Source organism: Silurus meridionalis, chromosome 17 (assembly GCF_014805685.1).
Source record: "Silurus meridionalis isolate SWU-2019-XX chromosome 17, ASM1480568v1, whole genome shotgun sequence".
Classification (NCBI taxonomy): Eukaryota; Metazoa; Chordata; class Actinopteri; order Siluriformes; family Siluridae; genus Silurus; species Silurus meridionalis.
The window spans coordinates 14576205-14596788 of record NC_060900.1 but is presented as its reverse complement, the minus strand read 5'-3'; the positions used below and the strand labels follow the sequence as shown (position 1 = coordinate 14596788).

The 20584-nt window shown below is 38.5% G+C and overlaps 1 protein-coding gene across 1 annotated transcript; it reads right to left on the bottom strand.

Moving 5' to 3' along the window:
- Positions 1-220: 220 nt before the first annotated feature.
- pggt1b (protein geranylgeranyltransferase type I, beta subunit) lies at positions 221-19694 on the bottom strand. Its single transcript, XM_046870770.1, has 9 exons — positions 19521-19694; positions 18932-19050; positions 18375-18442; positions 17484-17635; positions 15197-15329; positions 7451-7496; positions 6471-6655; positions 4914-5022; positions 221-1318 (listed from the first exon to the last, which is right to left on the bottom strand). The coding sequence occupies exons 1-9, from the start codon at positions 19646-19648 to the stop codon at positions 1170-1172; spliced, it is 1089 nt and encodes a 362-aa protein (XP_046726726.1). The 5' UTR covers positions 19649-19694; the 3' UTR covers positions 221-1169.
- Positions 19695-20584: the final 890 nt, after the last annotated feature.

Below are 20584 nucleotides of genomic sequence, written 5' to 3'. Positions count from 1 at the left end.
CCAGCACCTGACTTTCCCCTTCTGGATCCACTCCAAAATCTAATGCAACATCTTCCCAGAATAGTGGAGCAAATCTTCAGCCACAATTTATACACAAAAAAAAAATCACTATAGTTCCAACAAAGTATTAGCTAAAGATTAAAACCTTTACAGTAAACCTGTGCAACAGAGAACGTGAGCTCTTTATACTGGACATATCATCTGAGAAATGACAATGCAGTAAACAGAAATTTAATACTTTATTTAGTTTCCATTTAAATATGCACTGCCTTACAGGCACATTTATAAACATTCTTCTCACATAAAAGACAGCTATTTATTCATCACATTTCAGTTGTAATTTACAGTATTGACATTTCATTATTATAGAAAGGCTTTGCTTGTTTTATATCTCGAATATTGGTTTTTTTTGTGTTTTTTTTAAATATAGGCATAGAAAAAATAAATTCTCCAATTTCGCTGAAACACATTCGAGTGTCTTTTTTCTTGAGAAGTGACGTCAATTTGCATCAACTTGGGGTTGGAGTTATTGATTGAATAGTTGTTTATCTGAGGCACGTTCACTGAGGAGAAACAGTATTCTAAATTACTAAAACAATGCAATAACTTTCCCTTTAATACAAACAAGAAAAAATAAGTTTTAAATACAAACATTATTGGAGATCACAGGATTGCAACAAAGAATAGTTGAAAGTACATTTTATAAGGACATTTTGCGTGAATGGATATTCCAATGGATGTTATTCTAATGAGCGTTGGATATAGTGCGGCGGAACATACTGAAAGCGAACAAAAGCGTGGAAATAAACGGAGAAAAATGAAACGTGACAAGAATCTAACCACTGTCTAACAAATCACCTGATTTACAGCTCATTAAGAGGAATCCTTGGTGGATCAGGAGCACTACGTGTTGTTGATACATGAGAGACCCAAACGACGGTTTTGCATGGGTTGAGCAGCGACTGAAGGTTTCACGTTCAATAATTGATTAGGCTGGACCCAATTATTTATTCATCGTCTCCTCAATGCCTCCATTATTGGAGACGGCCTGTATTCAGCTTGGTTTCTATCTACTGCTAAAGGTTAATGCGGCTGGGTTCAGAGGGACGAGGTGCGTCTTTGCACGTGGTTCAGAGGCTGCTGTGGTTGTGTATATTTGTGTCATGCTGTCATGTGCAGCTCTCCCTCCACGTCCGGTGCAGCTGCTGCATGCACTCGAAGGCTCTGTGGCTGATGTTGAGTGCCGGGTGCACCTTCAGAAGACTAGGCTCGCCTATCAGAGACAGGCCGCAGATGCCAAAATAGGTGTGCAGAGGGTCTGAGAGAGCAAGAGGACAAAACAGAAATTGTGGAAAGAGATTGTGGGTTATTAATAAAAAAAAAAAACATAAATATACACATATACATATATATGTACATATACACACAGGCATATTAAAGACAAACTGGAAATGCAGTGAAAGCAAGGTGTAAATGATCACAATGTGACAAAATGTGCATAGTATGTGCCATTTCTTACACCATACACTACTTAACATCACTGAGAAATCCTTAAAACTGTCTGATCTTTGCCAATAATTGCTGCAATGCCTACTAAAACCTATTCAAAATCTTCATTGAAATATGTCTTTCCAGCTATGGTGGGTCACAAAGACAAAAATCTGCAGGACGTGGCCTCTTTAACCAGATTATGAATAATGCATGAAGCCCATTTTGGCTGTCCTGTTGCTCCCAAGAGAGTTTCTTCAAAAGGGTTTTTCCTGCTTAGCATGTGCACCAAATTAAATTATAATGAAACGTCTAGGGAAGGATTCAACTATAAATGTACATTAGTATGTAAATAATCACTTTGGAATTACAATTTCAATAAGTGAAAGTGCGTTCTTCCGAGACGACACAAAGGAGAAACGAAACGTATTCGCGAACCCAATCAAAATGTATAGAAATTATATTCGAAATATATACAATATTTGGTTAGAAAAGCATGTAGAGTTTTTCAGATGTTGCGCACTATATTTTAACTATTAATAAATTATTGCTTTTATACAGCAGTTCTACAAACAAGAAATTAATATCAAGTATGACATTTAAACACTATTTAACCAAACATTGGGTTTATTTTGATTCTGGAAAAAGACAAAATAATTTTTCCAGCACATCAAAAAAAAGGTGCTTGTAGCTAAACTTAAAATCCTATTGTACTTTTCATATTCTATTACATATTTTCAATTAAGAAGAATAAATGATGTAATAAATAAACAAATGTTTTGGTATGTGTTCAAATGAAATTTGTTATAATGTGAATTTTTCAGCCATTATCTGCTCTTTGAAAACATATGCTTTACATGAGTTGGAGTGGAAGATCTTGAGTGGCCTGTTGCAGGTATCTGATCTCAACCCTGCTGAACACGTTTGGTAATTAGAATGCTGACTGCACCCCAGGTCACCTCACCATAAATTAGGACCTGCCTTTACTAACACCCTTCTGGTTGAATGAGCACAAATGTCCACAAGCACACTCCAAATCTAGTGGAGCTTCTTCCCATATATATCTATAAATATCTATATGGGAAGACGCACCACTAAATTTGGAGTGTGTATGTATGCATGCATGTATTTATATATATATATATATATATATATATATATATATATATATATATATATATATATATATATATATATATATATATATATATATTGGCACCCCTGTTTAAGATGTGGTCGTGGACTTCTAAAAATTCTCCTTTTTTAAAACAACATAGAACCCAAATGCAAAAAAGAAAAATCCAACCTTTTATTTAAGTACATTACTTTGGTGGTAAAAAATCACACATTTAGAAAAAAAAAAAACTTGAAATCATGTGTGCCACAATTATTGGCACCCTGATGTTAATACTTTGTACAACCTCCTTTTGCCAACAAGACAGCACTTAATCTCCTCCTATAACATTTCACAAGATTGGAGAACACAGAGAGGATTTTGACCATTCTTCTTTGCACAATCTTTCTAGATCATCCAGTGTCCTGGGTCCTCTCTTATGCACTCTTCTCTTTAGCTCGCCCCACAGGTTTTCGATTGGGTTGAGGTCTGGGGACTGAGATGGCCATGGGAGGACCTTGAGTTTGTGACTGCTGAACCACTTTTGTGTAGATTTTGCCACATGTTTTGGATCATTATCCTGCTGAAAGACCCAATGACGACCCATCTTCAGCTTTCTGGCAGAGGCCATCAGGTTTTATTTAAAATATCCTGGTACTTCAAAGCGTTCATAATGCCATGCACCCTAACAAGGTTCCCAGGGCCTTTGGAGAAACAGGCCCACAGCATCACAGATCCTCCACCATACTTCACGGTGGGCATGAGGTGCTTTTCGGCATACTCATCTTTTGTTTCGCCAGACCCACTTAGAGTGTTTGTTGCCAAAAGCTCAATCTTAGTCTCATCTGACCAAAGCACACGATCCCAGTTGAAGTCCCAGTACCGCTTAGCAAACTCCAGATGTTTACGTTTGTGAGTGTTAGTGAGAAAAGGCTTTTTCCTTGCATGCCTCCCAAACAGCTTGTTGGCATGTAGAGGCGTCTGATGGTTGTTTTGGAGACTCTGTGACCCCAAGATGCCACTCTTTGATGCAATTCTGTGACGGTGAGCTTGGGAAATTTTTTTACTTCTCTTACCATCCTCCTCACTGTGCGTTGTGGCAAGATAAACTTGGGACCTCTTCCAGCCTTGTTTGTCACTGTTCCAGTTGTTTTAAACTTCTTAATGATTCCTCTGACTGTAGATACCGGCAAGTTAAGGCGGTGGCTATTTTCTTGTAGCCATTGCCTGACTTATGAAGGTCGACACATCTGCCTTACTTGAATGGTGTGTTCTCTTGTCTTTGCCATGTTGACAAATGGGTAAGAGAATTAGGCCTCTGTGTCACGTCATATTTATACCCCAGGAAACAGGAAATCATGAATTACTAATTAAAAGTCCCTAGATACCCTGACCAACCTTAGCAACTACAGAAAAATATATAAAAAAAAACCAATTACATTTTCAGAGGAATTGTTAGGGGTGCCAATAATTGTGGCACACATGATTTCAATTTTTTTTTTTTTCTAAATGTGTGATTTTTACCACCAAAGTTATGTACTTAAATGAAAGGTTGGATTTTCTCTTTTTGCATTTGGGTTCTATGTTGTTTTAAAAAAGGAGAATTTTTAGAAGTCCACGACCACATCTTAAACAGGGGTGCCAATAATTGTGGAGGGCACTGTGTAATATATATATATATATATATATACACACACACACACACACACACACACACACACACACACATATATACATACACACACACACACACTTTTTTTTTTCTATTTTATACACACACACACACATACATTAGATAGATAGATTTCATACATAGTATGTAAATATACAATTTAAAATGTGAATTATAAAGAACCTTGCATAACCCTCGTCATGACTGATCTCAAGACAGCTCTAAAATAAATCACACCCATGTCTCGCATTCCAATAATTCATTTCCAGTGAATCACGTAAAAGCCAACTAATTTTGGGAAACCTCACCCCTGCCCTTTTTTTCACCAATATCAAATGTGATCTCTCAAAAAGTCATTCTAACAAACATCCTAATCTACCTTCTTATCAAAGATCTCACATAAAGCAAAAATAGAACATTTTCCAATAACCTAAACACAGTCTGTTTCAGAACCTGTACTCATTAATTAGACATTCACACCCCGTGTACTGAATTACACTGAGGTTTCAGATGACAACGGTTAATGCATGCACACACACACACACACACACACACACACACACACCCACCCACACCACAGAGAGAGAGAGAGAGAGAGAGAGAGAGAGAGAGAGAGAGAGAGAGAGACTGTAATTCTACCTGGATGGCTGTCTGGCCATTTGGCAAATCCACCGACCAAACTGTCTTGAGTAGACATGATGTAGTTCCGGTTCTTCTCAAAATCGGTGTATTGAAATACATCAAGTAGCTGAAAAACAAAAGGCGTGATTTAGGTGGCGTGCTGCATGTTCATTAGACTGCTACTACATTAAGCTTCTAAAACAAAATCACCGCTCTGTGAATAGAAAACATTTTGTACACGGTTTGATTCCTACTAAAAATAATTGTAGCATGTTTAAAGGGGATGTCCATCTCCTAAATTTTACAGCAAGTTTGAACAAAGAGCAAACGTGAAATTCTGTGTGAAACTGGGCAAATCTGCAGCAGAAACGGTTGACGTGACATAAGTTTTACATACGATGACGTTGCAATGTTTTGAGTGGCGCTCGCTTCAAGAGCGGAGGAACGTCACTTGGAAGAGAGATCGGGAAGACCTTCGACAAGCACAACCCCCGAAAATGACGAAACCGATCGGCAACTTGTGCGTGAGGATCGTCGAGAACAATCCGCACCCATCCTACTGTCCAGATTTGGCTCCTGCAGACGTCGCCCTCTTCCTGAGGATGAAGATTCAGCTCAAAGGTCGCCGTTTTTGACACCCCTGTGGAGATCCAGTGCGAATCGAAGGTGGCGCTTCCAGGATACATTCCAGAAGTGGCAGGAACGCTGAAGCGCTGTACTGATGTGCAAGGGGACTATTCTGAAGGTTCTGTATTTAGTCATATGCTATTTGCAAGCAGGCCACTCAAGATCTTTCCCTTCAACTCATCTAAAGCATATCTTCATAGAACTGGCTTATTATCATGCTGGAACAGGTTTGGGTCTCCTCGTTCAAGCGAAGGGAAACAAGGAGACCCAAACCTGTTATGCTAACACACGTGCCTCCGACTTTCTGATAATAGTTCAAGGAAGAATCACATGTGGTTTGAAAAGTCTGGTGTCCAAATACTTTTGTCCATGTAGTGTATATCTCTAGGGTTTTATTGAGCAACCCTGAACATCCATTTACCAGTAAAACAATAAGATCGGTTGCTGAAACAACTGAGATGTAAACAATCATTTGCTCTGTTTCCTTACAGGCTACATCATGCAGCGACAGTGGACACTTTTCTCTCCTTGGGACAAAACACACATTCTTCTAAGTGACAGTAACTCGAACAATACACACTGAAGAATTTTGTGCTCGAACAACCAAACCAACACACCTGCTGTTCAAAATCACACGCTAGAGTGGGAGGAATCATGTACTGCTTACAGATGTGCTTCTGTAGAATTGTATTACTCAGATTTTATTATAGCGAGTTGTGTTTTTGTTCGGATTTAGGATATTGTGGTGACTGCTAGAAATTAACGTTGTAACCGTTTTTTCAGAATTTGTCTGTGTTCGAAAGACAAAACACAAAGAAATAATGAACAAAAACACAGTCACAGAGTACCCCATCCACATTGTTCATCCTGTCTGCAATTACTGCATATTTGCTGGGACAAATCCACAAACCTAAGAAAAAAAAAATTAACAGAACCACTCTCAATTACCTCCAGTGTTGCTCCAACCCAGAATGAGTAACACGTATCCACAGGTTTATTGGGGCGTCCATGGAAACCGTTCTGTTGTCTGAGGATGCACCACCTGCGCATTCGGTTCAGTTCACGCTCGCTGAACATCTCGTCTAATTTACCCATCAGACACAGCGTGGCTATGGCGCAGAATGTCGAGCCACCTAGGAAACGAGAGACACCACGGTAACAATAGCATGTGTTAACCATGGCATTTTCAGTCACTCAGTCGGAGCTTCCTGACTGGATCGCAGCTCATAATGAAGAGAACCGAAATGTAGGAAGAATTAGGGATATGACTAATGGTTACAGATGAAACAATAATGATCATAAGAAGAATAATAATAGTCTGGCTTTTATGTGGCTGCATTGTCAGACATCGTCAGTCAGGAGTAAATACACTATTATTTGAAATATATATTCTCTGCACTTTGTAAAACAACAGCACTGAGCTGATCTCTGCACTGGTACCTTATACGTTACACATGCAGATTAATATATATTGGGATAATTATTTATTTATATACATTGCTCACTGTATTTTATTGGCCCTGTACTTGTACTCTGCACAATGTCAAAGTTGGATCTAAATCTGGTCCCCAGTGCCTGAGGCACTCCTGAGCCACGTATCTAATTTCACTTCCGGGGACATCCCACAAAATAATAGTGCCTGAGTGCCAAGTTCCTGTTAAAGGTGGGGCTTTGGGAAGATCAAAGAAACCATCAGCAAAGTCCTGTGATCTTTTTGTGAAATCACACAGTGATCACTGTAGCTGTAGAAACTTGAGTGAGCTGAGACTATACAGGGAAGATGAATGGATCATAACTGAGAATGCGGCGTACTCGCGCTGAACTGCACAGATATGAGGAACAAACAGATGGCAGGTGAAGCAGGAAGAGGCTGATATGCGAATGTATTTGCATGGCTGATACAATCATTTGCGATAATTGTCACTCACCGTGAGACTCCAGTCCAGCACCTTGTCCGATGCCATTGTCATAGGACTGGAAAAGAATAAACATTTCAGAAGGGGTTACATTATAAATAGACCAGAAAAAGATTAATAAAAACACTATGGAAATATTATTGGTTTAGCACTAGTAAATACACACACACACACACACACTCATGTATATGTACATTTAATTTTGTCATCCATATTATGAATAAATTGCACGTGGGAATAAATTTGATTTCTACCAAAATACAGTTGTAAAGACTGGGCTGATGTAACAAGAACTCAATGTTATTGACAATCCTACATAGTGCATTAGCTAATAGAGGAAACATAATGGTCAAGCCAGCTAGTTTGCTAGTTAAGTGTAGTAATTATTAATAGACTTAAGGAAGGTTTATGTTTATTATCCTCTTCTACCAAAAGTCAGCGGTGTATTGTCGTTGTGCCTTGATGCTCAATTATATTGAAGAAGTGAGTACTTTTTGCTCTGCTAATATCCTTATGACATGCAGCTAACGAGACAATTGTTTTTTTTATCTTCCTTTCTATGTGTTTCAGTAAATGGTATCTAGCAGATAGCTAACGAGATAAAAAGCTATAAATAAAGCTTTAAAATGATCCACATACCAGAAAATCTTCCCAAAGAGGGAACTTCATGTGCATGTGATCATTTCTGTCTACCCTAAAACTGTCAAACAAAATATAACTCCTAAAAAAAGGAAAGATGTCCACTGAAACTAAAAATAAAAAGAAAGAAATTACATAATTTTCCAATTTTAACATGTAAATTGGAAAATAGGTTTGCCTTGTATTCCAACACTTTTGCTTTACTTTTAGAACTATGTTATAGCCACACATATATAAATGTATTGCTCTTTCCTCGTTTTGCACCTAAAAGGTTCAGTAGCGAGGCATCTGTTTTGCTTGTTTTTATTTTTTTAAACAAATGTGTTATCTGTTCAGACTGTTCGCAGCATTTTTTTTTTTTTCGTTTGAATTCTTTTTATTACTTTTAACATCATTCAGCATATCTATACATTAACACCCATAAAAGAAAATACCCCACCCCCACCACCCCCGGCAGCATGGAAACAAAGTGTTCGCAGCATTTAACTAAAAAATGTTTTATTGTTTAGCAATAATCTTTCATGATTTGACTACTTGGTGTCATTCGCAAGGGGTTGGGACAAACATGGTGCACTTTGTTTCACAATCACCAATCATTGAGCCGCCATACTGTAGTGGCTCTGGATATCATTTGTCTTTTAACATTGTGCAGCACATCCTATAGAATTACATGGAATAAATCCTAAATCTTTAGTGGTATGAAGAAGAAAAACAAAAATTCAGATCATCAACATCTCCACATCCACATAACCACAGTCATTACAATAAGCACATGCCATCACTACACTGTGAACTCCACTGTTTAAAAGGAATATAAGAAATGTACCACAAATTAAACAGAATTCAGACATCCGGCTGACATTAATTCATACGAGGCTGTTCGAATCCGGGGCGTCACGGTTTGGTGACATGGTTAATCCTATCCTAGCCGCTTTAGCAAAGCCTCCAAGAGCTAAATCTCCATGCGGCTTAGATATTGTGTTGAATAAAAAGTGTGGACGCTATGGAGACCAAAAAACAGTCCCACATTAGATACAAACACTAAATGTACAAACACAATCACTGCATTTTCAGCACTCACTTTATAATGGCTTAACTACGGTTTCTGACTAGAGTCCTGTACTTTTAGAGAATTATTTAATAACATTTTAACATTGTAACTACCATTAATTATATCTGCTGCTGTTCTGTAAAACACATGATCATTTTGAGGCAAGTGCATAAAGTGTACAGTTTCTTTTCCTATTTTAATTAAAGGGTTTTTCCATATTGTGAAGTAAAATTGCTTAGATTGAGGAACCTGAAATATTGTGTATTCTAAACATATACAGTGGTCCTCCAGAACTCATTCCAAGAGTTCCCACTGCGAGTTCCGCACCCCCGCAGCCCCTATTGTACCTTATTGTATTAAAGTAACAATGTCTAGATGAATTCAATAATGAGTTTTGAAAAAGTTTTATGAAATTTGTTAGTTCCCAACGTTCCTGGACATTCGGTCCCGCTGCGGATTTCCGCGAATTTTAAGATAATCCACAACTTGCTGTTAATTATGTTCTAAATGAGAAGACGCAAATTTCTGAAAGGAGAACCTTCGAGAAGTTCCGAACCGCGAATTATCGGAAGTTGACACGTGTTATATATATATTATATACACAGTACAGACCAAAAGTTGGGACACACCTTCTCATTCTAAGAGTTTTCTTTATTTTCATGATTATGAAAATTGTACAGTCACACTGAAGGCATCAAAACTATGAATTAACACATGTGGAATTATATACATAACAAAAACAACTGAAAATATGTCATATTCTAGGTTCTTCAAAGTAGCCACCTTTTGCTTTGATTACTGCTTTGCACACTCTTGGCATTCTCTTGATGACCTTCAAGAGGTAGTCACCTGAAATGGTTTTCACTTCACAGGTGTGCCCTGTCAGGTTTAATAAGTGTGATTTCTTGCCTTATAAATGGGGTTGGGACCATCAGTTGTGTTGTGCAGAAGTCAGGTGGATACACAGCTGATAGTCCTACTGAATAGACTGTTAGAATTTGTATTATGGCAAAAAAAAAGCAGCCAAGTACAGAAAAACAAGTGGCCATCATTACTTTAAGAAATGAAGGTCAGTCAGTCCGAAAAATTGGGAAAACTTTGAAAGTGTCCCCAAGTGCAGTCACAAAACCATCAAGCGCTACAAAGAAACTGGCTCACATGCGGACCGCCCCAGGAAAGGAAGACCAAGAGTCACCTCTGCTGGAGGATAAGTTCATCCGAGTCACCAGCCTCAGAAATCGCAGGTTAACAGCAGCTCAGATTAGAGACCAGGTCAATGGCACACAGAGTTCTAGCAGCAGACACATCTCTACAACAACTGTTAAGAGGAGACTGTGTGAATCAGGCCTTCATGGTAGAATATCTGCTAGGAAACCACTGCTAAAGAAAGGCAACAAGCAGAAGAGACTTGTTTGGGCTAAAGAACACAAGGAATGGACATTAGACCAGTGGAAATCTGTGCTTTGGTCTGATGAGTCCAAATTTGAGATCTTTGGTTCCAACCACCGTGTCTTTGTGTGACGCAGAAAAGGTGAACGGATGGACTCTACATGCCTGGTTCCCACCGTGAAGCATGGAGGAGGAGGTGTGATGGTGTGGGGGTGCTTTGCTGGTGACACTGTTGGGGATTTATTCAAAATTGAAGGCATACTGAACCAGCATGGCTACCACAGCATCTTGCAGCGGCATGCTATTCCATCCGGTTTGCGTTTAGTTGGACAATCATTTATTTTTCAATAGGACAATGACCCCAAACACACCTCCAGGCTGTGTAAGGGCTATTTGACCAAGAAGGAGAGTGATGGGGTGCTGCGCCAGATGACCTGGCCTCCACAGTCACCGGACCTGAACCCAATCGAGATGGTTTGGGGGTGATCTGGACCGCATAGTGAAGGCAAAAGGGCCAACAAGTGCTAAGCATCTCTGGGAACTCCTTCAAGACTGTTGGAAGACCATTTCAGGTGACTACCTCTTGAAGCTCATCAAGAGAATTCCAAGAGTGTGCAAAGCAGTAATCAAAGCAAAAGGTGGCTACTTTGAAGAACCTAGAATATGACATTTTTATTTGTTTCACACTTTTTTGTTATGTATATAATTCCACATGTTAATTCATAGTTTTGATGCCTTCAGTGTGAATCTACAATTTTCATAGTCATGAAAATAAAGAAAACTCTTTGAATGAGAAGGTGTGTCCAAACTTTTGGTCTGTACTGTATGTATGTATGTATGTATGTATGTATGTATGTATGTATATATATATATATGTATAGACGATGCACTTTATCATATGGGGGAGGGGCAGCCCAATTTTCTTTACTTATTTGCTCATGTATTTAATTATTTTCAGCTACTTAATTTACATTATTTTCTAGCTCTGGTAATGACCCAAAAAGGAAATTTCACTCTTTGTCGGTAATTCTGCAAATAAAGATGGAGCTGGTTAGCAAGAAAAAAATTGCACCTCACCAATTTGCCATGTTTTTTGGAGGGTTTTAAACCAGATGCAAAAGGCGAGCGGGAGGACATTACTCAAGCAATCTGCAAACTTTGCACCAAAGTTGTGTCAGTATTTTAAATCTCAAACAACAAACTTGTTCGTACATTTGCCTACTCACCACTCCGCTGGTGCTGCTAATCTAGCACCAAAAGAAGCTTTATTGACTGTCGGCAAAGATCCAAGTCAGCCATCCCTCACCAGAGATTTTGCAAAAAGCACCAAGTACAAACAAAACAGTGAAAGGTGGGTGTGCACGGCAGCTGTTTCTAAGTATATTGCTATGGAGATGGTTTCCTTTCACACTGCTTTAAAGGAATTTTTTTTAAAAGAGCTACTTCAGACGTTTGGCAAACAATACGAGCTGCCGGTAGCTCGGCAAAACTGCTATCCCCAGATATGTACAATAAAACAGAGATCATTACTGAAGATTTGAAAGCGGCTGAACTTGTCGCTTTGACCACAAACATGTGGAACAAGCATAAATATGACCCCCTACATGTCTGTTACAGTTCATCAATTTTTTCCCTGCATGACTTATTGACAACGAGGTCAAAATAGGTGCGGCTATAGAAGGGCTCACATGGCTATGGCTAAACTGTTTTGCTTTTGGCGCCTGTCGTTCAATAAACGTAGCATTCACTCACAGCTGGCTGAGACAACGAGGCCTCCGCAATGGCGCAAGAACAGCTCCAATCTGCCTCAAACTAATCTCAATTTATTATACATTTATTATAATGTTTCTCTAAAAATATCCTAATGTAGCCTAGCCTAATCCTTATATAATATGGAAAATTATTTAGCTTTAATAGCTAATAGGCAAATTCTTCTTCGCGCAGTGCTGCAGGTGTGATGTGAACGGTAGGCTATAGATGGGCAAAATAACTGTAGTTCATTTATTACTATTAATAATAATAATTTTTCATTTAATAATAAATTGAAGCATTTAATTCATTAATGAGAAACGAGCCAAATATCTTGAAATCGCTGTAGACCTTAGCGTTCACTGATATCTCCGCCTTTCATCCATACACGAACCAATCGGCACAACCCTTAAAGTATTGTTTGAATAATGACATTTGGCACCTAGGCGGGGATCATACTCGCTGTTAACCGATTGATCAACCAAATTAAAAAATAAATAAATAAATAAATAAACTTAGTTTTGAAACATTGTTACAACCTTTTTATTATCCCCCCAAGTAGTGCATTATGAAAATGTGCAATTGACTATATAATGAATAAATATTATTCTATAATTAATACATTAGAATAATAAATATAAATATAGCACTCTATTCAGCGCGCAGTCTCACGTGTAAATACTAGAGGCCGCTCTTGTAATGACAACAAACCGGAAAAACTATAGGTATGTTTTTTGCCGATAGCCGATCGTTCCAGCAATCAATTATCGGTGCCGATTTATAGGAAAAACAGATTATTTAAATGGCCTCAAAAAAAAAAAAAAAATCTGACATTGAATTTATAGTTGTTTTTTTCCTCCGCTAAATGCACTGATTTAATGCCACTTGTATTTATATTTAATATCTAAACATCAGCTAGTCTTTAGGACTTGCAAATGGCATACTAAGACCTTCTTTCTAAAATCGAGCATCTTGTATCTTTGGGGTAAAATGCATAGAATTAAAGTAAATGGCATTTTCAAAGATTCATAAGTGTTTTCAGGATTTTTGAAAATGTTATTACTTTAATTCTATTAATTTTAACTTCTTTTATCTAAAAAAAAAAAAAACACTTCTGGCACTCGCTAAATGTTTGCACCCACACCATTCTAATAATAATGATGTAGATCCCAGGTGTTCAGCAACTTTAGAAATACTCAAACCTGCTGTTCTAGCACCAACAACAACGCAAGAGATAACATTTCTCCTCTCAAGATCTGATTCTTGATTTGAACATCAACAATCACACAATTTTGATTTCCCAAGATTTGTATTCACATATACACTTGCATTATGAGAACCATTTATACCTGCCTTTTCAGTGTGTAACATCTGCAATGTCTCCAGTTATACAGTCATGCCAATTAAGCATCGGGTACATAACCATAGAGATTAGTTTAGTTTCATTAGTCACACCCTATTGATACAAATTCAATTTAATACGACCTACGGAGTTCCAACAGCCATTTAATGCCGCATTAAACAGTCTCTAACCCTGACTCGCTTAAATAAACATTTTGTGTCACTTGGGTAATCCCGAAGTAAACATGAAATTGTATGTGACTCTTTTCATCGTGCAACCGGATCCAAAGAAACACAGCAACACGCGATACCACTCAAGATCAAAACACCGGCCTCTGCTTGAAACAAAAAGAGAAGCCGAAACCGCTTCCCTCTAGATCCTCATTCGTAAGAAAAAACACATGAAACGAGATCCTAGAAATCATTTGCAATCAATAATACGCAAATATTTTTAGTCACGTCTTTTCTATTTCTTACTCCATGGGAGGGTTTAGTACCACCAAAATGTGCTTATTAAGACGATTAGTGGCCTGAAAATCCCTTGAGCTTAACACTGTTTATTTATAGCTAGCTGAGAGCGTATGTGTAATACAGGGCACCTCCCCATCTTTTTATGTATGCTAGCTTTCGAAGTATATACATTCGTTCATATAGGCAAGATATAGTCAAAAGTCCATATCCTGTTATGATAAAACGATATGGACAATAAAAAAAATGGTGTCAGAGCTCTTAGAGGTTTCTTTTACAATAGAAATCACACATAACTCTGTCTCCCTTTCTTCTCGAAAATCTTGTGTCCAACCCTTGCCTTTATTACAGCTTCAAACCCGTTTCGTGTTCTCTGAAAAGTCTTTAGATCCTTTGTAATTCGGATACCACCACCACCATTCACACCCAGTGACTCTTCACATATCAGCTACAACTATAAAATATAAAGAGGAGATTATGGCAAAACCCTCTTTCAGCATAAAAAAAGAAATGTCTTTGGTTTGGATAGTAGGAAACAAACTTTTCTTTATTTGACAAAATACAGCGGAATAAAGCAAGGCAAGAAGATCCCTGAACGAACTGTCACTCATGATGCATCACGGAAACAACGTAACATATGCATGCACACAATGGATACAATTGTTTGGTGTCACTGTGACTGTAGAAGGAGAGAACCAGACCACAAAGCATGACCACACCAGAGCTGATTTTTTTTTTTTCCATATACGAAAATCCCCAGAGAGAGACCTGCCGGAAACAAAGTGGACTTTGTCTGTGCCAGTTGAAACTCTTTCACGTTTGACCCCTTGGTCTCAGGTGGTTGAAATGAAGGGCAGGTGTAATGGAGCCCAGCCTTTGTGCCGAGATAACGACCTCACCGGATCATGTTCTCCGGCTTTGTTTTGCAGCTATGTGTAACTAAATGGCTGATCGGCACAACTTGACCGTGAATCAAAAAGCAAAGTGGGTTAAAAAAAACGCTGTATAAATGTCTCTCTGCATTCCCTCGTTTCTGTAAAGTGATTGCTACACCAGTGTGTTTAGTGCACTGTTGAAGAAGGAACTTGATAAACCTAAAAACGGAAGTGTCTCCGACTCACCATGCTCTTTCTGATGTAATCGATGGCTTTTGCGCAGTCCATTCCTGACCAGTCGTCCAGCATGTAGCAGATACATGCAGCACAGTAAACAAACCTCATGTCATTCTCGCTTCCCTCAGGCACGGCATAGAAACTGCACAGTAAACAAAAAAAATAAATAAAAAAATAAAAAAACCCAGACAGCAAACACTTTAATGGACTGCATGCAGCACCTTTGATTCAAGTGCTCTGTCTTGAAAGGGTCTCTCTTTCAAAAAATTTGAGAATATTTATATATACTGTGTATATACATATACACACACACACACACACACAATCGTGTGAAAGAAAATGTACACCCTCTTTGAATTCTATGGTTTATTAATCTTAATAAATCTAAATCATCTGGTATCGGATCTCAGCAATTACTGTGTTCATCAATCTGGAAAGGGTTATTAGGCCATTCCCGAAAGATTTCAAGCTCAACAGTGAAGCTCATCATAGAAGATTTTTTAAGTGGAAACATTCAAGACAATTGCCAATCTGCCCAGGAGTGCACATGCCAGCAAAATCACCACAAGGTAAGACCAATGAATGCTTAGAGAAATTGGAAAAAAACAAGTGTTACATCTCAGACTCTCTCATATAAACAAACAAATAAGACAGAACAAATATGTTTTATTTGAAAGGGTTGCATTCTGAATAAACCTTCAGGAAAAAGCATTTTCTCTCTATATAGGACATGGCAGCATATAGATCTTTAATCTAAGCAAAAACACAAGACTTTTGGAGCAAAGTCCTTTGGTCAGATGAAACCGAATCGGAAGAGGTTTGACTATAATGTGCAGTGCCACAAAAACCGTACACTGGACAGATTGCAGTCATTGAGTCGACCATGAACTCCTCTGTATGCCGTAGTATTGTAAAGTCAAATGTGAAGCCGTCTGTCCTACAGCTAAATCTTGGCTGGATTGGGCAATGCAACAGGTCAATGATGTCAATCACAGCAGCAGATTTACCACAGATTGGCTGAAAAAGAAAAGAATCGAGGTGTCGCGAACCTCGATCAACTGAAGCAACGTTGTAGAGAAGAGTGAGCCAAGATTCCAGCTATCGAATCATAAGGTGTACCAAATTCAAAGACCTGATAAGGATCAGATTATTTATATTATGTCCTGGTGTGTAAAAACCATAGAATTCAAAAAGGGCCATACGTTCTCTTTCACATGATTGTATATATTTATAATGTGAAATGCCCTTCGTGAAAAGTTATTGCTTTCCAAACTACACAGCACAAACGCCACCTTCTACAAGTTTAACCACTGAGTAGTGACGGGCCAAAGAAATGACAATGGCACAGTGTACATAGCTCCACTGGATATAAAGAAATTAATCACTTTGGTGGTTTGGAGGATTTTTCTCTCACTATGAGACTCGGTGACTTTTGTTCCTTTTGTCGCAGACGGCAAAAGAGCACGGGGAAAACAACAACGCCAAATGTTTCCTATTTTTGAGGTCAGAAGCTGAACATCACCATTCTTATCAAATTGAAAGTTCTCAGAAAAGGAAGTCAATTTCCCACTTAAGGAAACTTGCTGCTGCTAAGCACGGATGAGTGTTGCGTTGAGGAATGAAGTGGTAGCAAGGTGAACTCAAATCAAATCTTAATTTACAATACCGTCTAACAACAACTGACGTCAGTGTTCCTTTGTTGAACATAATAATAAGAGGATTTTTGAAGTTGTGTTTATTCAACACTCGCATGGCAGAAACGGAATCTCACAAGGGGAATAAACAAATTGCCAAACTAGATTCTGGACTCTAGAGTGTTTCTCCTGCTCTCATCCAACGACATCGTGGCCTCATGGAGTTCGCTTAGTGCACAAATTACATGCTGGAATATATTTCGGCTTCTGAGTGTCAGGGTCAATGCTGATAAACAGCTGAAATACACTCCCATGTCTGCGTGACCCGAAACATTTAGGAGCGATTAGCACCTAAACATTTCAAGAACTTCTCCAAGACTGAAACTATTCTTTACATTTAAAATTAAGCTGTTTGTTTGTGACCTTTATTATCAAAGAGCAGGTTTTTCCTCTGAATAAAACGCCTTCAATGTTTTTTAAAACTATGGTTTAATATTCGATATTGAACTCCTCGGACGCTCCCAATTTTTAGTTCTCCTGTCTTGAAATAACCTTCTATTGACTAAACCCGCCGGCTTAAATTCCTAATCAAAGGAACAATATCCCACACATACATATCACAGCATCTGAGGTTGGGTGACTACACCAGAGAAAATAAATACCTTCCATCCTCCAGCTGCAGGGCTTTCAAACCCGCCAGACAGGCCTCCTTACTGACCCGACTCAGGTCATCTCCCAGAATGATGAGACAGGCCAGGCCAGTGTAGGTCATAGCCACATGGCCACTGTCATATGGATGAGCAGTTCCAGGGCCCTAAAAAAAGAGGTGACACAAGGTCAGACACACAGATATAGACTGAAACGTTCTACGGGTGTTAAATGTGATCTGTATACAAACACGTTAATTTCCCAAGCAGAAACTTCGGTAATAATAATTAATGAACAGTTTATTATGTAGACCTACAGTCATTTCAATGTCACTTTTTTTGTTTTTATTTATTTATTTATGCCTAGTCATCTCTCCCGTGCTATTTCTGCTTTCACTCTAGAATGTTCCTTGCCAATTTATTGTTCCTCTTTCCTTGAATTTTGTCTTTGTTCAGAAATATTTGCTCCCATTCATTTCTTTCCCTCGCTTCCTCTCCCTTTTTCTCTTGATGAGGAGTGGCTTTAATAGTCCAAAGAAGTGTATCATAATACATAAACTCTGTACTGTCCTCGAAAAAATGTCAGGGAAATTAAACTACGATGATGAACACACACACCAAAAAAAGTGCTTTAAACTCAAAGGTGGAAGAACATGGTATGTGTGTAAAAACATGCGTGTACATGCTACTACCATGTCAATGTTACTGCTGTGATCCACCTGCTCCCACTCTATTGAGAGACGTGTGTAAAGCGGGTATTATGTGTGGCCAACAAATTGCCGAGAGTCAGTAATTCAATTCAGCCAAGTGCACCTCAGAAGAAGGTGTATCTGATTACAATAAAAAGCCCATGAGTGTACACACAAGGTATGATTGTCTGGTGTGGAACAGGATTGTATAGCAAACCTTTGAGGCATTGTATGGAACTCCGATGTGTGATGATCCCCGGAAGCCACAGCGCCAAAGATTAGATTCTGGAGAGGAGGAAATAAAAGATCACACGCAACCGACCATCAATATGTAACAGGTCAGAATTTGCAACAAACACCAACACTGCCATCTAAAGGTCTACTCAGTGATCGGCATTACACACAACATCCCAGAACGAAATGACATTTACATTAATGAGATTTGGCAGATGCCTTTACCCAGAGCAACATCTATTTCATTCTGAGCAGCTACGGGGTTAAGGGCCTGGCTCAGGGTCCCAGGAGTGACATCTAGGTGTGGCTGAGACTTAAAAGTATCAATGCCGGGGAAATAAGGGAATCAATGCTGATTTGTTTTCAGATACATTACAATTTAACACCTAAACAATTGCTTTAAATCAGGTTTTCTAATTATAATAAAAATACTAAGGATAGCAGTCATATCTCAGAAAATAACATCATTTAAAACAAATACAAACTGGTGTTTAGTTGCAAGTAAATCAAATCAATCTTTCAAAAACACCCAGGACGTACGATCTTCCGTGGGTAAAACTTGTAATGAGTAGATCCACTCAATCAAACCAGGCTTGTCCACAGCATCCAAGGCATCAAGAACATCAAGTCCAGACAGGGCGAAGAATACAATTGTCAACCTTGAATTAGAAGAAAACGAAATCACTCACATAGATTTCAACAGATTTATCATAACACTGTGTGTGTGTGTGTGTGTGTGTGTGTGTACATTCTTTTATTAGACACTGGTAGTAGACATTATTCAGAGAAGGCAGGTCACGTGGTATCAGCTGCTCCATTTCCATTGACCTGTTTTATAATCAATTAATTTTATAACCTACATATTAATAGCTATATTTGTATGGTCAGTATATGGTCTGACAACACAGCGCAGAAGTAAAATATCTTCACTTGTTAACAAATAAATCAATAAATATCTAATATTTTGAATGTTATATGTTACTAATCTTCCTACTTGACTTTATGGAGATCTACGGCTAGGACAACTAGCATAGCTGTGAGAGAGAGAGAGAGAGAGAGAGAGAGAGAGAGAGAGAGAGAGAGAGGAAACCGTCTTTAAACACAATAGAGGAAGGCCTTGTTGATGTACCTGCTAGTTTCATATGAAGCGTATCTTTCCGGTAGCACCTGAAGGCACCTCTGAAAGAAGCGAACATGTCTGTCCCGTAAAAAATCAATCTGCTCAAAATCATCAAATGAATTGGCTTCGTCCGCCATCTTGACTGGTGCAGACCGCGTTACGACTTCCGGTCGAGTACAATTATGGGAGAACCTCCGCGAAGATAAAAGTCTTCCACTCAAAGAAAAACTGAACCATAACCAATTCAGTGTTGGACATATGAGTTAACTGGGGAAAAGTCAAGAATTAAGGGGTATATATTTGTGTTGGCAAAGTGCAGATTGTGCAACGTTAAATTGCAGATTACTTTTTTCATTTGCTCCCGTTAGGGGTCGCCAAAGAGAAGCATCAGTCTCCATATCAATCTGTCCTCTACGTCTTCCTTACCTCTTTTTCTCCATCCTCAGAATTCTTCCTCTTATATGCCCCCATGTTCCTCCTCTGCACCGTCTCGATCACACCTCTATCAACTACATATTTAAAAAGGAAAAAAAAGGTGCTTTATGCTTGTCACATTTATATGACAGCATAGTGCAAATTTATTTCTTTGCATATCCCAGTGATGATAGAAAGCTAGGGTCAGATTGCAGGGTCAGCCTTGATACAGCCCCCCTGGTACACAGAGGGTTAAAGGCCTTGCCTGAGAACCCCAAGTGTGTCAGCTGAGCGAAACCCAGGTCAGGGGCTTATGAACATTTTGAGAGGCAGTGCCCCAAACCACAAAAAGTGTCTCTAAGGGAGTGGGTCCTTGTTAATACAAATTATCTAGTTGTTACAAATATAAAATTAAAAGAGAAGACAGCACACTTTGTAATAATTCCAGACTTTGATGAAGATGTTTTTCTTTGTTTTTTTTATTTTTTTTATAGAACATCACAATTACACATTGCTGATAATAAAACAAACTATTTACGGTTATACGTTTTGATTTTATTTTGTACTATGTACTGAGATATCTTTATCATTTATGATTCGCAATTACACATTATTTTGAAAAGAACGTGGATATTTTGTACAAGTTGTTACCATTTTTA